The sequence below is a fragment of the Drosophila rhopaloa genome, unplaced genomic scaffold, assembly GCF_018152115.1.
Source record: "Drosophila rhopaloa isolate 14029-0021.01 unplaced genomic scaffold, ASM1815211v1 contig_155, whole genome shotgun sequence".
Taxonomy (NCBI): Eukaryota; Metazoa; Arthropoda; class Insecta; order Diptera; family Drosophilidae; genus Drosophila; species Drosophila rhopaloa.
This window is the reverse complement of record NW_025335034.1, coordinates 9,378,871-9,393,173: the sequence shown is the minus strand read 5'-3', so window position 1 is coordinate 9,393,173 and position 14,303 is coordinate 9,378,871. Positions and strand designations below refer to the sequence as shown.

The 14,303-nt window shown below is 45.9% G+C and overlaps 1 protein-coding gene and 1 pseudogene across 1 annotated transcript; both read left to right on the top strand.

Moving 5' to 3' along the window:
• The first annotated feature begins 473 nt into the window (after window positions 1-473).
• On the top strand, window positions 474-3,961 carry LOC123037254 (histone-lysine N-methyltransferase SETMAR-like). Its single transcript, XM_044457132.1, has 2 exons — window positions 474-716; window positions 3,689-3,961. Exons 1-2 carry the CDS (start codon window positions 474-476, stop codon window positions 3,959-3,961), a joined length of 516 nt encoding a protein of 171 aa, XP_044313067.1.
• Window positions 3,962-7,208: 3,247 nt separating this feature from the next.
• Window positions 7,209-11,737, top strand: LOC123037221 (annotated as a pseudogene).
• The last annotated feature ends 2,566 nt before the right edge of the window (window positions 11,738-14,303 follow it).

Sequence of the window (14,303 nt, the reverse complement as noted above, 5' to 3'; positions counted from 1 at the left end):
GTCCTTGAGAATATTGAGATATTTCATTTTGTCCATTGTAGACTCAAAAAAGTCCAGTTTTCCCGGACCAGCAGCGGACATTCAGGCCCAAAAGCCATTTATATGCCGTGAGGTAGAAATAAGCAGTATTTTATTATTTTGTTATGTTTTGGTTATAAAACGAAGAAGTAGACAATAAATGAAGTCACTAATTTAATCTAAACAATATCATCTTTAATTTGACACCACATTTGTTGCAGTACGCCTAATAGTTTTAACACTATGGAAGTTTGAAGTTAGGGGTTTGAAGTGCATACTTTAAGCTGTGAGCCACTGTATTTCTGGCCTAGGCCATACTAAGTGTTGCCTGGCTCCATCTGTCGTTTTCATTGGGAAGTTTGACATGTTTTAGCAGAAACGTGCTCAGAACGTTTTGACGTACGGCCATAATTTGTGTTGTTTACAGTGACTTGAAAAAATCAATTTGGCAGAAAATGGAATTAACTCGTGAACATTTTCGCGCAATCATTTTTCACGGCTTTCGACGTGAATTAACACGACAAGAGTGCATCGATGAACTTACATCTTTGTATGGCGATGGAGCACCATCTTATAGCACTGTGAAAAACTGGTATAATGAATTCAATCGTGGCCGACGCTCGCTCGAAGACGAAGGTCGTGAAGGTCGTCCAAAAACAGTCGTTGTTCCAGAGAACATTGACGCCGTGCATGAACTGGTAATGCAAGATCGTCATGTGACATACCGTGAGATAGAGGCATCTTTGAGCATTTCTTCCACCAGCATACATATGTACATTCGATATTGCATGATCACTTGGTCGTAAAAAAAATTTGTTCTTGTTAGATCCCGCACAATTTGACAATAGCTCAAAAAAAGGCTCGTGTGGATTGGTTCAAAAAAAATTCGAAAAAATACAATCGCGGTGTTTCACAAGACGTTTATAAGATCGTCACAGGTGACGAATCATGGATCTATGCTTATGAGCCCGAAACAAAACAGCAATCGACCGTGTGGGTCTTCGAAGACGAGCCAAATCCAACGAAAGTTGTTCGTGGAAGAAGCACTTCGAAGCAAATGGTGGCCTGTTTCTTCGGTAAAACAGGTCAGGTGGCGACTGTTCCGCTTGAGCAACGTAGGGCGGTCAATTCTGAGTGGTAAACCACAATTTGTTTGCCTGAAATCTTCGGAGAAATTCGAAAAACGAACAAGAGAAGACTGATCATTCTGCACCATGACAATGCGAGCTATAACACATCAGCTTAAACCAGCGCCTTTTTGACCGGCCAAAATGTCGAATTGATGGGTCATCCGCCATACAGCCCTGACTTGGCACCCAATGACTTCTTTTTATTCCCGCACATCAAGAGAAAAATGCGTGGTCAATGATTTTCGACGCCATAGAGTAAGAAACTATATAGAGGTTTCATTTGCTCTGCCCGGGCCTCTGCCAAAGCTCTGCTGAGAGCCATGTTCGAAGCTAACTTCTTCTAACTTCGATTTCTCACCACTTCTAACATGTGCGAAGCACAAGCAATAGAATGGGGAGTTCTCGCACCTATCCTTAGGAATAAGAGCGAGCAGTGCAGCAATAAGAATTCACCATGGGCATCGATTCAAGCTCGATTCGAACAATTGAAAAACTCTCTTTTTTTCCGTTTTTCCCCTACGTGGCATCACTGGCAAAGTCACTCGAGAGCGCGGGTAGAGCAAATGAAACCTCTATATAGTTTCTTACTCTATGGTTTTGGAGGTGTCTCAATCGGAGTGGACAAAGTGCTTCGACAATTGTTTTGAACGCATGAACCTAGAAAAAATCAATAGCTTTTAAAAGTTAAAAACAACCTTTTAGTGCAGCGAAATGTATATCTGAGTATGCCAATCGATTTTTAGGTCCTTTCAACATTCACGTATGTTTTAATAATCGTTTCCCCAAGCAAAGAGCTTATGTTAGAACCCTTTTCAAGCCGATGGATTTTTTCTAGGAGCAATTCGTTTGTAGAAACCTTCATGCAGGGCCTGAAAAAAGGCTGTTGGGTGAATATCCTTACCAAAGTCCTTCTTATCATCAACTTTGATACGTGTTGAGGAGATCTGGGGGTTGACATTGTCCTTTTATACGATCCTTACGCTTTCCTGGCCTCTCAAAGCCATGGATTAGCCAGTGTGCCCTGCATTTTGCAACTGCGTGGGTCCTTTAAAATGTAGCAAAGGACTCCGAATGGGAAAAATGGCTTCTGGGCATTATTTCCCCAATGTTAACTTTCGATTTGCATTGATCCTGCTTATTAAATTTTAATTTTTGGATACATGCGGTTGATTTTATTTTTACCTTGTAAAGTCAAACAACTTTTCCTTTATTTTAAGGCACTAAAACAATTTTAGCTATAAAATTAATCATTATACCATTAAGATTATAGAGGCAAATGTGATAATTAAAAAAAAAAAGTGGCCAAATCGATAAAGTTTTAACAAAATAGTTAATTAAAACCCAAGTGTGCCAATAATTTTGTTCAGGCAAATTTGGTCCATTCTTTGGTTTTTTATTTCTAATAAATTATTTATAACAGATAAATTAATGAAGTCACTTGTATTTAACATAAAATTAATGATTCTATCTAAAAATATTTTGTTTTATTTTAATATCAGCATATTATAAGAAGAAAAATAGCCTAAAAGTTTAACATGCTTGCTGTGCCAATAATTAAGTTTGTCACTGTACATACTTATATTGGCTAAACACATACATTCTTAAATAGTATTATGTATATTAAAGTCTAAATGTTTGCACAACACGAGTAACGGGTATAGCGAATAGCTTTCTTTGAAAGGAGTTATCTTTGCCGGGCAATTGCAACTGTTTACAATGTATATACATACATATGTATATGCTTACATACATACACACATACGCCATAGTTTGACTCAGACCTCCAATTTGGCTAACTAGATTTGATTTGCATAGTTCTTGGTATTGACAAATGAAAACCATCGCAATTTCCTTTAATAGAAATCCTTATCGAGAATTAACGTTGACTCTGTTAAGCACCTTGGTCAGCTGCTCCAAAGTCATCCGTTAGATGGCGCCATGAAAGGCGGAAATGTAGGCGCTAGCCAGGCTTAAGCGTTTAATAAGTTTTTGGGCGTTAGAGTGGGCGTGGCAAACTTTTATTAGGCAAATCGATAGGTATTGACGAAATAAATACATATCAATTCAAATTTTCATAATAGCATCAAAACTGTGGCCACAGCTTGTGGCTTGTGGGCGTCAGAGGGGGCGTGGCAAACTTTTATTAGGCAAATCGATAGGTATTGACGAAACAAATACATATCAATTAAAATTTTTATAATAGCATCAAAACTGTGGCCACAGCTTGTGGCTTGTGGGCGTCAGAGGCACCATTTTGAAACAAACTTGCGGTGCGTAGGAACTCCTAAGATCTACATGCAAAATGCCAATCTTCTAGCTTTTATAGTTTCCGAGATCTCAGCGTTCATACGGACGGACAGACAGACGGACAGACGGACATGGCTAGATCGACTCGGCTAGTGATCCTGAACAAGAATATATATACTTTATAGGGTCGGAAACGCTTCCTTCTACCTGTTACATACTTTTGCACGAATACAATATACCCTTTTACTCTACGAGTAACGGGTATAAAAAGCTCAAATTTTGCGTTACTTTAGACTGAGCGCGAAGAAGCGGAAATAGTCCGAAAAGTGAAGAAAAATCCTCGACTTAGTGCGCCAGAATTAAAGGCCGAACTCTTCGCCGACCATGGGAAGACCGTTTCAGCCCAAACCGTTCGTCGTACCATAAAAAGCCATGGGTACAACGGCAAGGTCGCTCGAAAAAAGCCTTTGCTGGCTGAGCGCAACCGGAAGTTAAGGAAAAATTTTGCCCTGGAGTACTCCAAAAAGGACCAAAGCTGGTGGGACGATGTCATTTTCTTAGACTAGAGCAAATTTAACCTTTTCGGCATGGTTTGGCGGCAACCAAATACGGAGCTGCAGAAAAAACACCTAAGACCAACTGTAAAACACGGCGGCGGAAGTGTGATGGTTTGGGGCTGCATTTCCGCAAAAAGAGTGGGAAATCTGGTTTTTATTGAAGGAATTATGAACCAGGACCAATATTTAAGAATTTTGAAGGAGAATTTGAAGCAGTCGGCGGTAAAAATGGGCTTTGGCGAGACTTTTAAGTTGTACCAAGACAATGACCCGAAACATAAGGTTAGGTCCTGGCTTCTTTATAATTGTCCAAAAGTTTTGGAAACGCCTCCTCAATCGCCTGATCTCAATCCGATTGAGAATTTGTGGAGTGAGTTGGATCGCCGTGTTCACAAAATGCCAATTTCTTCCATATCGGCCTTGAAGGAACGCCTTCAGGAAGAGTGGGCTAAAATTGGCCCCGAATACACCAAAAAAATTATACAAAATATGCCAAAACGTTTGGCCGATACCATAAAAAATAATGGCTACCAAGTATTAAATTAAGTTTATTTTCATGATAAAAATGTTTTTTGTAGTTATATAAGAAAAAACCGAATTCTTAAGTAACGCAAAATGTTGAGTTTTTTGTTTATCTGTGTTTTTTAGTTTTAATTTAAAATAAAACCTTAATATATGCACCTTTCCGAATAGGTAATAAAAAAAGCCTTATTTTCCCATTTTTAAGTTTGTTGCTATTGTTAGTTTTAAACATTTTGTTTACGCCGCTCTCCCCTCGTTTAAACTGCCCGCGCTTCCCTCGTAGCGAATGCCCACTCGCCCGCACTGGCCAGGCTCTGCCGCTCTCCCGCTCTCCCGCACTGGACGCTTGCGATTCCAGGCTCTCCCGCCTTCCCGCTCCCGGAATCTCTCCACTGCGCTTTGAAACGCAGCGTTCAATTAGGTTTAAGTTAGTCTTTCATTGTACCACTAGTGAAATACATCGCCCGGCCGGTCCGCGCTATAACCCGAAAAGTTCACCGAGTTTTTTTTGTTTCATTACTTTGCGCACCGCGATCGAGTGTCTCTTCACCACGTATTTTCCAGCTTGCGACCCGGCTACGTGCGACAGCCGCAACCACCGACGAAGCTGCCCCCAAGCGACGACATCCCCGACGCCCCAACTCTTCATTTTTTGGTCCTTCGAGCCGGATAAGTGCCAATTAATTAATTTTTGTATTAACTGCCGATCGACAGTCAGCCATTCGAAGAACATAATTCGTTTGACTTTCTGTACGATTTGTCTAAAATCCAAGTCCGATTTAATCCGACGACGGCAGTTAGTAAATTACAATTCCAATTCCGTCTTTTATTTCTTCGTTCTCTTTTAACGTGCGGCCATATTGCCTATTTTCTAATTCCTTTTCGTGTGCATATTGATGTACAAGTTTCATATTCGCATTTGGCCGTACATCCACTAAATATACATCCAACATCAAATCGAAGAAAAATAAAAAGTAGAAATCCAAATTAAAGTGTGCAAATAAAAAGTCAAGCGTACAGTGAAAAAAATTAATTTCAAAAAATTCAGTGAACAGTGAAAAAAATAAATCAATTTAAAAATTGAGTTCAAATTAATTTTCCACAAAAAAGTGAAACAAAAATTAAGTGTTCCGCCAATTTCGGCCCACAAATATTTTTTTGATATTAATTTTTTATTGTACATCCGCTGTGACAATATTTGCTTACATTATTACAAATCCAAATACAGTCCACAATAAATCGAAAATTTACAACACATACCCGCCGGCAAAATTTACAATAAAATTTTCCGCCATATTGATTACATATATTACATCCATATTACATATATTACATCCATATTACATATATTACATCCATATTACATCCATATTACATATATTACATATTCCATATATATATACATACATTTATACATATTTTTTCTACACAACTACACCCCAATTCCGAAAGCTCAAGTATTTCCGTCGGCCATCCAATAAATATATATAAAACGAATTCCTAAAGCTGACGTGAAATAACTTTTTGTGTCTCAGTGTGTTTTACTTATTTACATATTTTGGGCACTATCCATCCATACATCTACACATACACGCGAATTGCAGTACCGCAAAAAGCTCGATAATCCCGCGCATTCCAGCGTCACCAATACACAGCCCGCAAAAGTTCGGGCAGTTGTTTTTCAATCATCCAATTAATAAATTAATTAATAAATTCCAACAAAATTAATAAACACCAAGTTCAACTCCAATAAAATTAAACAAATACTGAGAATTACTGCCAAAAAAAAAAAAAAAAAAGGGGAAAAAATATAAAATACTGTCGCCATCGCGGAACTAGTGGAATCAATTTATTAATTTATTGATTTATTAATTTGTTTCTTCGGTTTCACATTTTTTTTTTCAAAAAAAAAAAACGCCCTTTCCAGTATTTTGTCTTCTTATTTATTGAGCTTGGTAAATCTGCAGATACATCGATACTCAATTTTTTCTTTTGGGGATAAAAAAGAAAAATTCGAAAAAAATACCACCCGCATACCACTGAAAGGTATTATTTTTGTTTTTTTGTCTCCGAATATTTTTTAAAATAAAGAAAAACAAAACCAATAAACTCCAAACACTGCCGGGGACATCCAATCCCATCCTAATTCGGCCAACCACCCACTATAAAATACTAAACGACAAATACCTCATCCAATCCAGTATTTTTTCAGTATTTTTATTTTGTGGTATTTTTTTGGTATTTTTTTTCCATTCTTGCTCCATCGTTCCACCAAAAGCCTGACGAATATTTCAACAATAATTCAGCCACGCATATCGACTATTTTTTGAGCTAGTCGATATCCTATTTCCACCGGTCCATAAGTGGGTCCGTAATTGTTTCTCTGATTTTTGTCCGAAACATCAGCGCGCACATTCCATCCTAACAGCATCCTAGTTTGGTATGTCCGGGGAAAGTTCCAACAAACTATCCCCTGTTCCATCACCGAAAATACCAAAAATCACGGTAAGGACGCCCACACCTAAAAAGGTCAAGACGTCACCTCCCAAAAAGGCTCCTTCTTCCATCGAAAGAACCACGCGAGCCAGCACAAAAATGGTTGCAACGGCTGCCGACCTCGCTATGAGCCAATTTATTGAAGTCTCGGATCGACTGTCCGAATTGGAATCGCGGATAAATATTCCCTCGGCGGTCCCTCCTACGTTATCCGTCCTCAATATTCGCCGAGACGAAATCCGAGAGGTATGGATCCGCATCAAAAAAGAATACGATGCCTGTACCGCATGCCTTGTAGCAGCCGGAGAAGGTGCAGCTGACAGCTTGCCAGTCCTCAAGGCTAAGTACGGGTATTGCTACAGCGCGTACGAAAGGTGCGGTGCCCAGATAGCAGACATGATAGCGCAAACTCCGCAACTTCCGCAACCTTCCCCAACGCCAGCTGATCCTTCTCAGACATACATTCCGTCAGGCTGCCGGCTTCCGCCGTGCGATACCGAAGTTTTTACCGGCGACTATCTTCGTTGGCCAACCTTTAGGGATCTATTCACGGCAATTTATATCAACAATCCCAGACTCACTCCTGTCGAAAAATTATTATTATTATAACCTCACTGAGCGTTTCGAAAACAAGCGATTGTTAGTAAACAGTCAATTAAAGATACTTTTCAATGTACCGTCCGTCACACAGGAGTCTGGGTCAGCCTTGAAAGAACTTCAAAGTACCATCCAGGGTTGCCTTACTGCACTAGAAATGTCCGGTATTCAGGTCGAAACTTGGGATTGCCTCTTGGTATATATGTGCTCGTCCAAACTCCCAAAGCTTACGCTTTCCCTATGGGAGCAGTCCCTCCATAACAAAGCCGAGATCCCTACGTGGCACGAGCTGAACGTTTTCCTAACGGAGCGTCACAGGACACTAGAAGCCATAGATGATGTACGACCATCAGGTTCTAGTCAGACTCAGCCCAGGGCATCCACTTCCAACTCGGCGTCTCGAAGAATAAATTCATACGAGACAAGGGTAGCACCTAGGCAACTTAGAGGGTGCGATCTCTGTAATAGAGAGAACCATCCTGTACGCACATGCGCCAAATTTCTCCAGATGACGGTCGACCAACGCATCGCATATATAAAAAGAAAACAGCTGTGTTTAAACTGCTTTGCGCGGACACATCAGTTGCGCGACTGCGAAAGCGCACATAACTGCTTCACGTGCCGCGGCCGCCATCACACGCTCCTACACCGAGGCAGCCCATCCCCAGCGCGCGCAAATCCAACGCCAACGCCCAGATCCAGACCAAATACTCTCGGTCCCTCGGCTGCCAGTGGCACGCAGTCAACGCTTCAGAATTATTTTGCGGCAGGCACTCGGTCAGTCCTCCTAGGCACCGCTATAATTAATATATGCCATCGAGGTTCCAATTTCCAAGCGCGAGCCTTAATAGACTCCGGATCTGAGGCGACCTTCATCACTGAGCGCCTTTTCAACCTGATTAAACTGCCGTTCCAGGTTATCCGAGCACAGGTCTCAGGACTTAATCAAACGGTCTCCGCTGAGACCAAAAAGATCTGTCAATTCACGATCCGTTCTCCAACCCGGCCTAGCTTGCAGTTAAACACCACTGCCTACGTGCTTCCACAAATAGCCGGAAATCTTCCTTCATGTCCGCTTCCGCAACATTTCCTGCGAGACCTTCCCGAACTTCCGCTAGCGGATCCAAAGTTCTATGAGAGCGCACAAATAGATATTCTAATCGGGGCCGATATACTTCCATCCATTCTACTAAGCGGTACCCGAGCGAACATCTGTGGCTCGCTTCTCGGTCAAGAGACTATTTTCGGCTGGATTCTAACAGGACCAGTACCAGCTCCGAGGCATGATCAAATATCATCCTTTTCCACGCAAGTTGCACACACGTATGAAGCGTCTCTCGATAAACTCCTCACCAAATTCTGGGAGGTGGAGGATCTGCCAGTAAAAGTGGCAAAAGAATCCGACGTGATTTGTGAGGACAATTTTCTTCGGACCACCACAAAAGACGAAACCGGCAGGTATGTCGTGAGTCTCCCTTTTCGAGATCCTGAGAACATTAATTGCTCCCTGGGACATTCCAGATCCCAGGCGCTGGCTCAATTCTTAAGAAACGAGCAGCGGCTAAAAAGGGACAGTACGTTAAAATCCAAGTACGACTCAGTTATTCAAGAATATCTCGACCTCAATCACATGAGAGAAGTCCTTCCTACCCACGATTCAGCATGTTACTACCTGCCACACCACGCAGTGTTAAAACCGGAGAGTACGACCACCAAACTTCGAGTGGTATTCAACGCCTCCAGCCCTTCAGACAATGGGGTCAGCTTAAATGATATCCTTCATGCTGGCCCGGTCCTACAGTCCGATCTAACCATCCAGATCCTGAAGTGGCGATATTTCCGATTTGTGTATAGTGCTGACATCGAAAAAATGTACCGGCAGATCTGGGTAGATCCGAAGCAGACAGCGTTCCAACGTATCTTATTCCGCGATAGGGAAGGGTACATTCGAGATTTTGAGCTAAAAACTGTTACGTTTGGGGTCAATTGTGCACCGTTCCTGGCAATTCGGGTACTGCAACAGCTGGCGACCGACGTGCAACTAACCCATCCGAGGGCGAGTAAAGTTATTCGTGGTTGCATGTATGTCGATGATGTCCTTTCGGGAGCTGACTCTGCAGAAGAGGCTCACCTCACCATTCGCGAGTTGCAGAGTGCCCTCGATTCGGCTGGTTTTCCATTAAGGAAATGGACCTCCAACCACAAAGAAGTTCTGGCTCATATCGGAACCGATCATCTTCTAAATGCCGATTTCCTCGAAATAGATACGGAAAGCACGGCGAAAACTCTCGGAGTCCGTTGGAAAGCAACATCCGATGAGTTTTTCTTCGCCCTCCCCGACCTATCCACCGAAGCTACACTCACAAAACGGCATGTTCTCTCCCAAATTGCGAAGCTGTTTGATCCAGCAGGCTGGCTCGCCCCTTTCGTGGTCTGTGCCAAGATTTTCATGCAGGAGATCTGGCTGCGTGATCTAGGGTGGGATGATGAACTTCCCATTGGACTGTGCCAAAAGTGGCGTGATTTCCTTAAAAGCTACTCAGTCCTAGATCAAGTCCGAATTCCCAGATGGGTTTCCTTCCGCCCAGAATTCCGAGTGGAACATCACGGATTCTGTGATGCCTCTCAAAAGGCGTACGGTGCTGCGATCTATGTGCGCGTCGAGATGGGGCACACGACGCTAGTGCATCTTCTCACGGCCAAGACGCGCGTGGCGCCAGTAAAAACTGTGTCGCTTCCCAGACTAGAGCTGTGTGGAGCTCTATTGCTATCCGAGATGGCCGAATCCATCCTCCCCCATATGCCGATGCTGTCCTCGAAACTCCATTGTTGGACCGATTCCACGATTGTGCTTGCATGGCTAGCCAAACCAGCATGCCAGTGGACAACGTTCGTTGCCAATCGGGTAACAAAGATCACCCAGTCCACAGAGGCAGCCAATTGGTCGCATGTTCAATCCGAACACAATCCAGCTGACTTGGCCAGTCGGGGCGTGCCATTACAAGAACTGGTCGACAACTCCCTGTGGTGGCATGGGCCCACTTGGTTGCAAAAGCCACGAGATCAGTGGCCTGCCCAAAGCACCGATTTACAGGTGACCGAAGTGGAAAGGCGTCCTGTCAAGGCCCACGTTGCGTCCAGTCCGACAGAGGACATCCTTGATCGCTTTTCCAAGTTAAATAGAGCTTTACGGGTCCTTGCGTATGTCCACCGTTTTGTCCAGCGATGTAGGAAACAGTCGCCGATTCCGGAAGTCCATCTAGAAGCCCAAGAACTTGTCGCCGCTGAACGGCTCATGGTCATTAGCACTCAGCGCAGATATTTTGCTAACGAATATCGCTGCTTGAGTCAAAAGCGTCCTGTGTCCGCGGCAAGTTCCATCCTCTCCTTGAACCCTTTTCTAGATGAGAAAGGGCTTATAAGGGCGTGCGGCCGAATAACGGCCTCCGAGAATTTGCGATATGATGAACGACATCCTATAATCCTCCCGTACGAATGTGCACTCTCTCGACTACTGGTAAACTTTACGCATCTCATAACGTTGCATGGAGGTAACCAGTTAGTCGTACGTCTCACCCGGTCCAGATATTGGGTTCCGAAAATAAAGAACTTGGTAAAGGCCGTTATTAACTCCTGCAAGGTCTGCGTTATCCATAAGAAGCGATTGCAAGTTCAGATGATGGGAAGTTTTCCGAAAGAGCGAGTCTCTTTTTCCCGGCCATTCACGTACACAGGGATGGACTACGCCGGCCCTTTCGACATAAAAAAATACACAGGCAGAGCTTGCCTAATTACAAAAGGGTATGTGTTCGTTTTCGTGTGTTTCTCTACAAAGGCCATCCATCTAGGGCCTACATCCGATCTGACGACCGAGAAATTTCTCGCCGCTTTCGCTCGGTTCGTATCCAGAAGAGGTTGTCCCCGTCAAGTGCAGTCCGACAATGGGAAAACCTTTGTCGGCGCTGCCACCCTGCTCTCCCGAGATTTTCTACAAGCCGTAAAAGAGTCTGTGACTGATGCGTATAGTCATCAGCAGCTCAACTGGCAATTCATTCCTCCGGGGGCACCCCATATGGGAGGCCTGTGGGAAGCGGGTGTCAAAAGCTTCAAAACCTTGTTTTACAAGTCCACCGCTACTCGAAAGTACACTTTTGAAGAACTTTCAACCCTCCTAGCGAAAATTGAAGCTTGTCTAAATTCCAGACCGCTATCTCCTATGTCTGAAGATCCCACTGATCTCTTAGCATTGACACCAGGGCATTTTCTAGTCGGCGGACCTCTTCTGTCCATAGTGGAACCCGAATTAAAAGGGGAATCCAAGTCCATTGTAAATCGGTGGCAACACTTAAAGGCGCTCCATCAACAATTCCAAGCTCGATGGAAAGAGGAGTATCTCAAAGAGCTCCACAAGCGTAACAAGTGGCAGTCCCCGACCGCAAATCTCCGCGTTGGCGACATGGTAGTCGTCAAGGAGGACAATCTGCCCTCGAATGAGTGGCGCCTTGGCAGAATCGACTCTGTCTTTCCGGGGGCTGACGGCAATGTCCGTGTCGTCAGCATTCTCACGGCACGTAGGATTATCAAGCGTCCCGTGACCAAGGTGGTTCTTCTGCCAGGAGAACCCTCCAACCGTCTTCCTCAACCAACATCCTCCACATAATTCCCCAACAATCCTCGCCATCGAAGCATCTCAAATCATCTTTTTTTATCCATTACTCCCCACCAGATCACATCATGGTTCCTCGTCCACACAGCGCTCAGGCATTAGAAAGCAGACGTACTCGAGGTATACATTCCTACCGATGCCGAGTCTGCCGTGGAATCCATCCGCTTCGAAAGTGCCAGAGGTTCCTAAAGCTGAGCGCAGAGAAGCGGCTTCGGGCAGTGCTGATTAATAAGTACTGCTCAAATTGTCTCGCCCACGAGCACTCCGACGGGAGTTGTCGCAGTGGCGACAAGTGCAAAACGTGCAACGGCAAGCACCACACGCTCCTCCATATGCACGAGCGTCCCCTGCCGTCGGCTAATCAACAGCGTTCGCGCCGGCAGAATCCGCCAACTCGCCAAGCGCTAGCCCCGGCAAGGCGCTCGGCATCCGCCGCTTCTCAGCAGCGCTCGCGCCGGCAAGATCCGCCAACTCGCAGAGCGCTTGCCTCTCCGCCGCGCTCAGCCTCCTCGGCACCGGCTCCGTCACTGGCGTCCATTCTCCAACGGCACAGCGTCAATGTCCTGCCGACGGCCATGATCACTTTGGAGACCGGGCTGAAGACCTTCGACACGGCCGCCCTCATCGACCCGTGTACGCCGACGAGCTGCATCGACGCATCATTGGCATCCGCGTTCCGCTTGCCGACTACGACCGTCGGCGACGAGAGCATCTGCACGGCGACAATTCGGTCAAAGTGCGACAACGGCTTCAAGCTAGAGGTCGTCTTGAAAGTGGAGCCGAACGTCCTCATCCGCACCCCCATCCGAGAGCTCTCGGACACCGTGGTCGGCAGATACGGAGACCTCCCGTTGGCCGACAAACGTTTCTACTTGCCGGCAACCATCTCGGTAGTCCTGGGTGCGGATGTCTACGCCAAGGTCATCCGACCGGGCTTCCATCTGGTCGACGAGGGACTCCCAGTGGCCCAGAAGACGGCATTCGGGTGGATCCTGTCCGGCGCCTGCAGTCAAGCCTAGGCGACAGGAGTGGGCTTGTTGTTTTTTCTTTCGCAACGCTAGCGATTGCAAGGGGGCGGAATGTTTACGCCGCTCTCCCCTCGTTTAAACTGCCCGCGCTTCCCTCGTAGCGAATGCCCACTCGCCCGCACTGGCCAGGCTCTGCCGCTCTCCCGCTCTCCCGCACTGGACGCTTGCGATTCCAGGCTCTCCCCCTTCCCGCTCCCGGAATCTCTCCACTGCGCTTTGAAACGCAGCGTTCAATTAGGTTTAAGTTAGTCTTTCATTGTACCACTAGTGAAATACATCGCCCGGCCGGTCCGCGCTATAACCCGAAAAGTTCACCGAGTTTTTTTGTTTCATTACTTTGCGCACCGCGATCGAGTGTCTCTTCACCACGTATTTTCCAGCTTGCGACCCGGCTACGCGCGCCGGCAGAATCCGCCAACTCGCCAAGCGCTAGCCCCGGCAAGGCGCTCGGCATCCGCCGCTTCTCAGCAGCGCTCGCGCCGGCAAGATCCGCCAACTCGCAGAGCGCTTGCCTCTCCGCCGCGCTCAGCCTCCTCGGCACCGGCTCCGTCACTGGCGTCCATTCTCCAACGGCACAGCGTCAATGTCCTGCCGACGGCCATGATCACTTTGGAGACCGGGCTGAAGACCTTCGACACGGCCGCCCTCATCGACCCGTGTACGCCGACGAGCTGCATCGACGCATCATTGGCATCCGCGTTCCGCTTGCCGACTACGACCGTCGGCGACGAGAGCATCTGCACGGCGACAATTCGGTCAAAGTGCGACAACGGCTTCAAGCTAGAGGTCGTCTTGAAAGTGGAGCCGAACGTCCTCATCCGCACCCCCATCCGAGAGCTCTCGGACACCGTGGTCGGCAGATACGGAGACCTCCCGTTGGCCGACAAACGTTTCTACTTGCCGGCAACCATCTCGGTAGTCCTGGGTGCGGATGTCTACGCCAAGGTCATCCGACCGGGCTTCCATCTGGTCGACGAGGGACTCCCAGTGGCCCAGAAGACGGCATTCGGGTGGATCCTGTCCGGCGCCTGCAGTCAAGCCT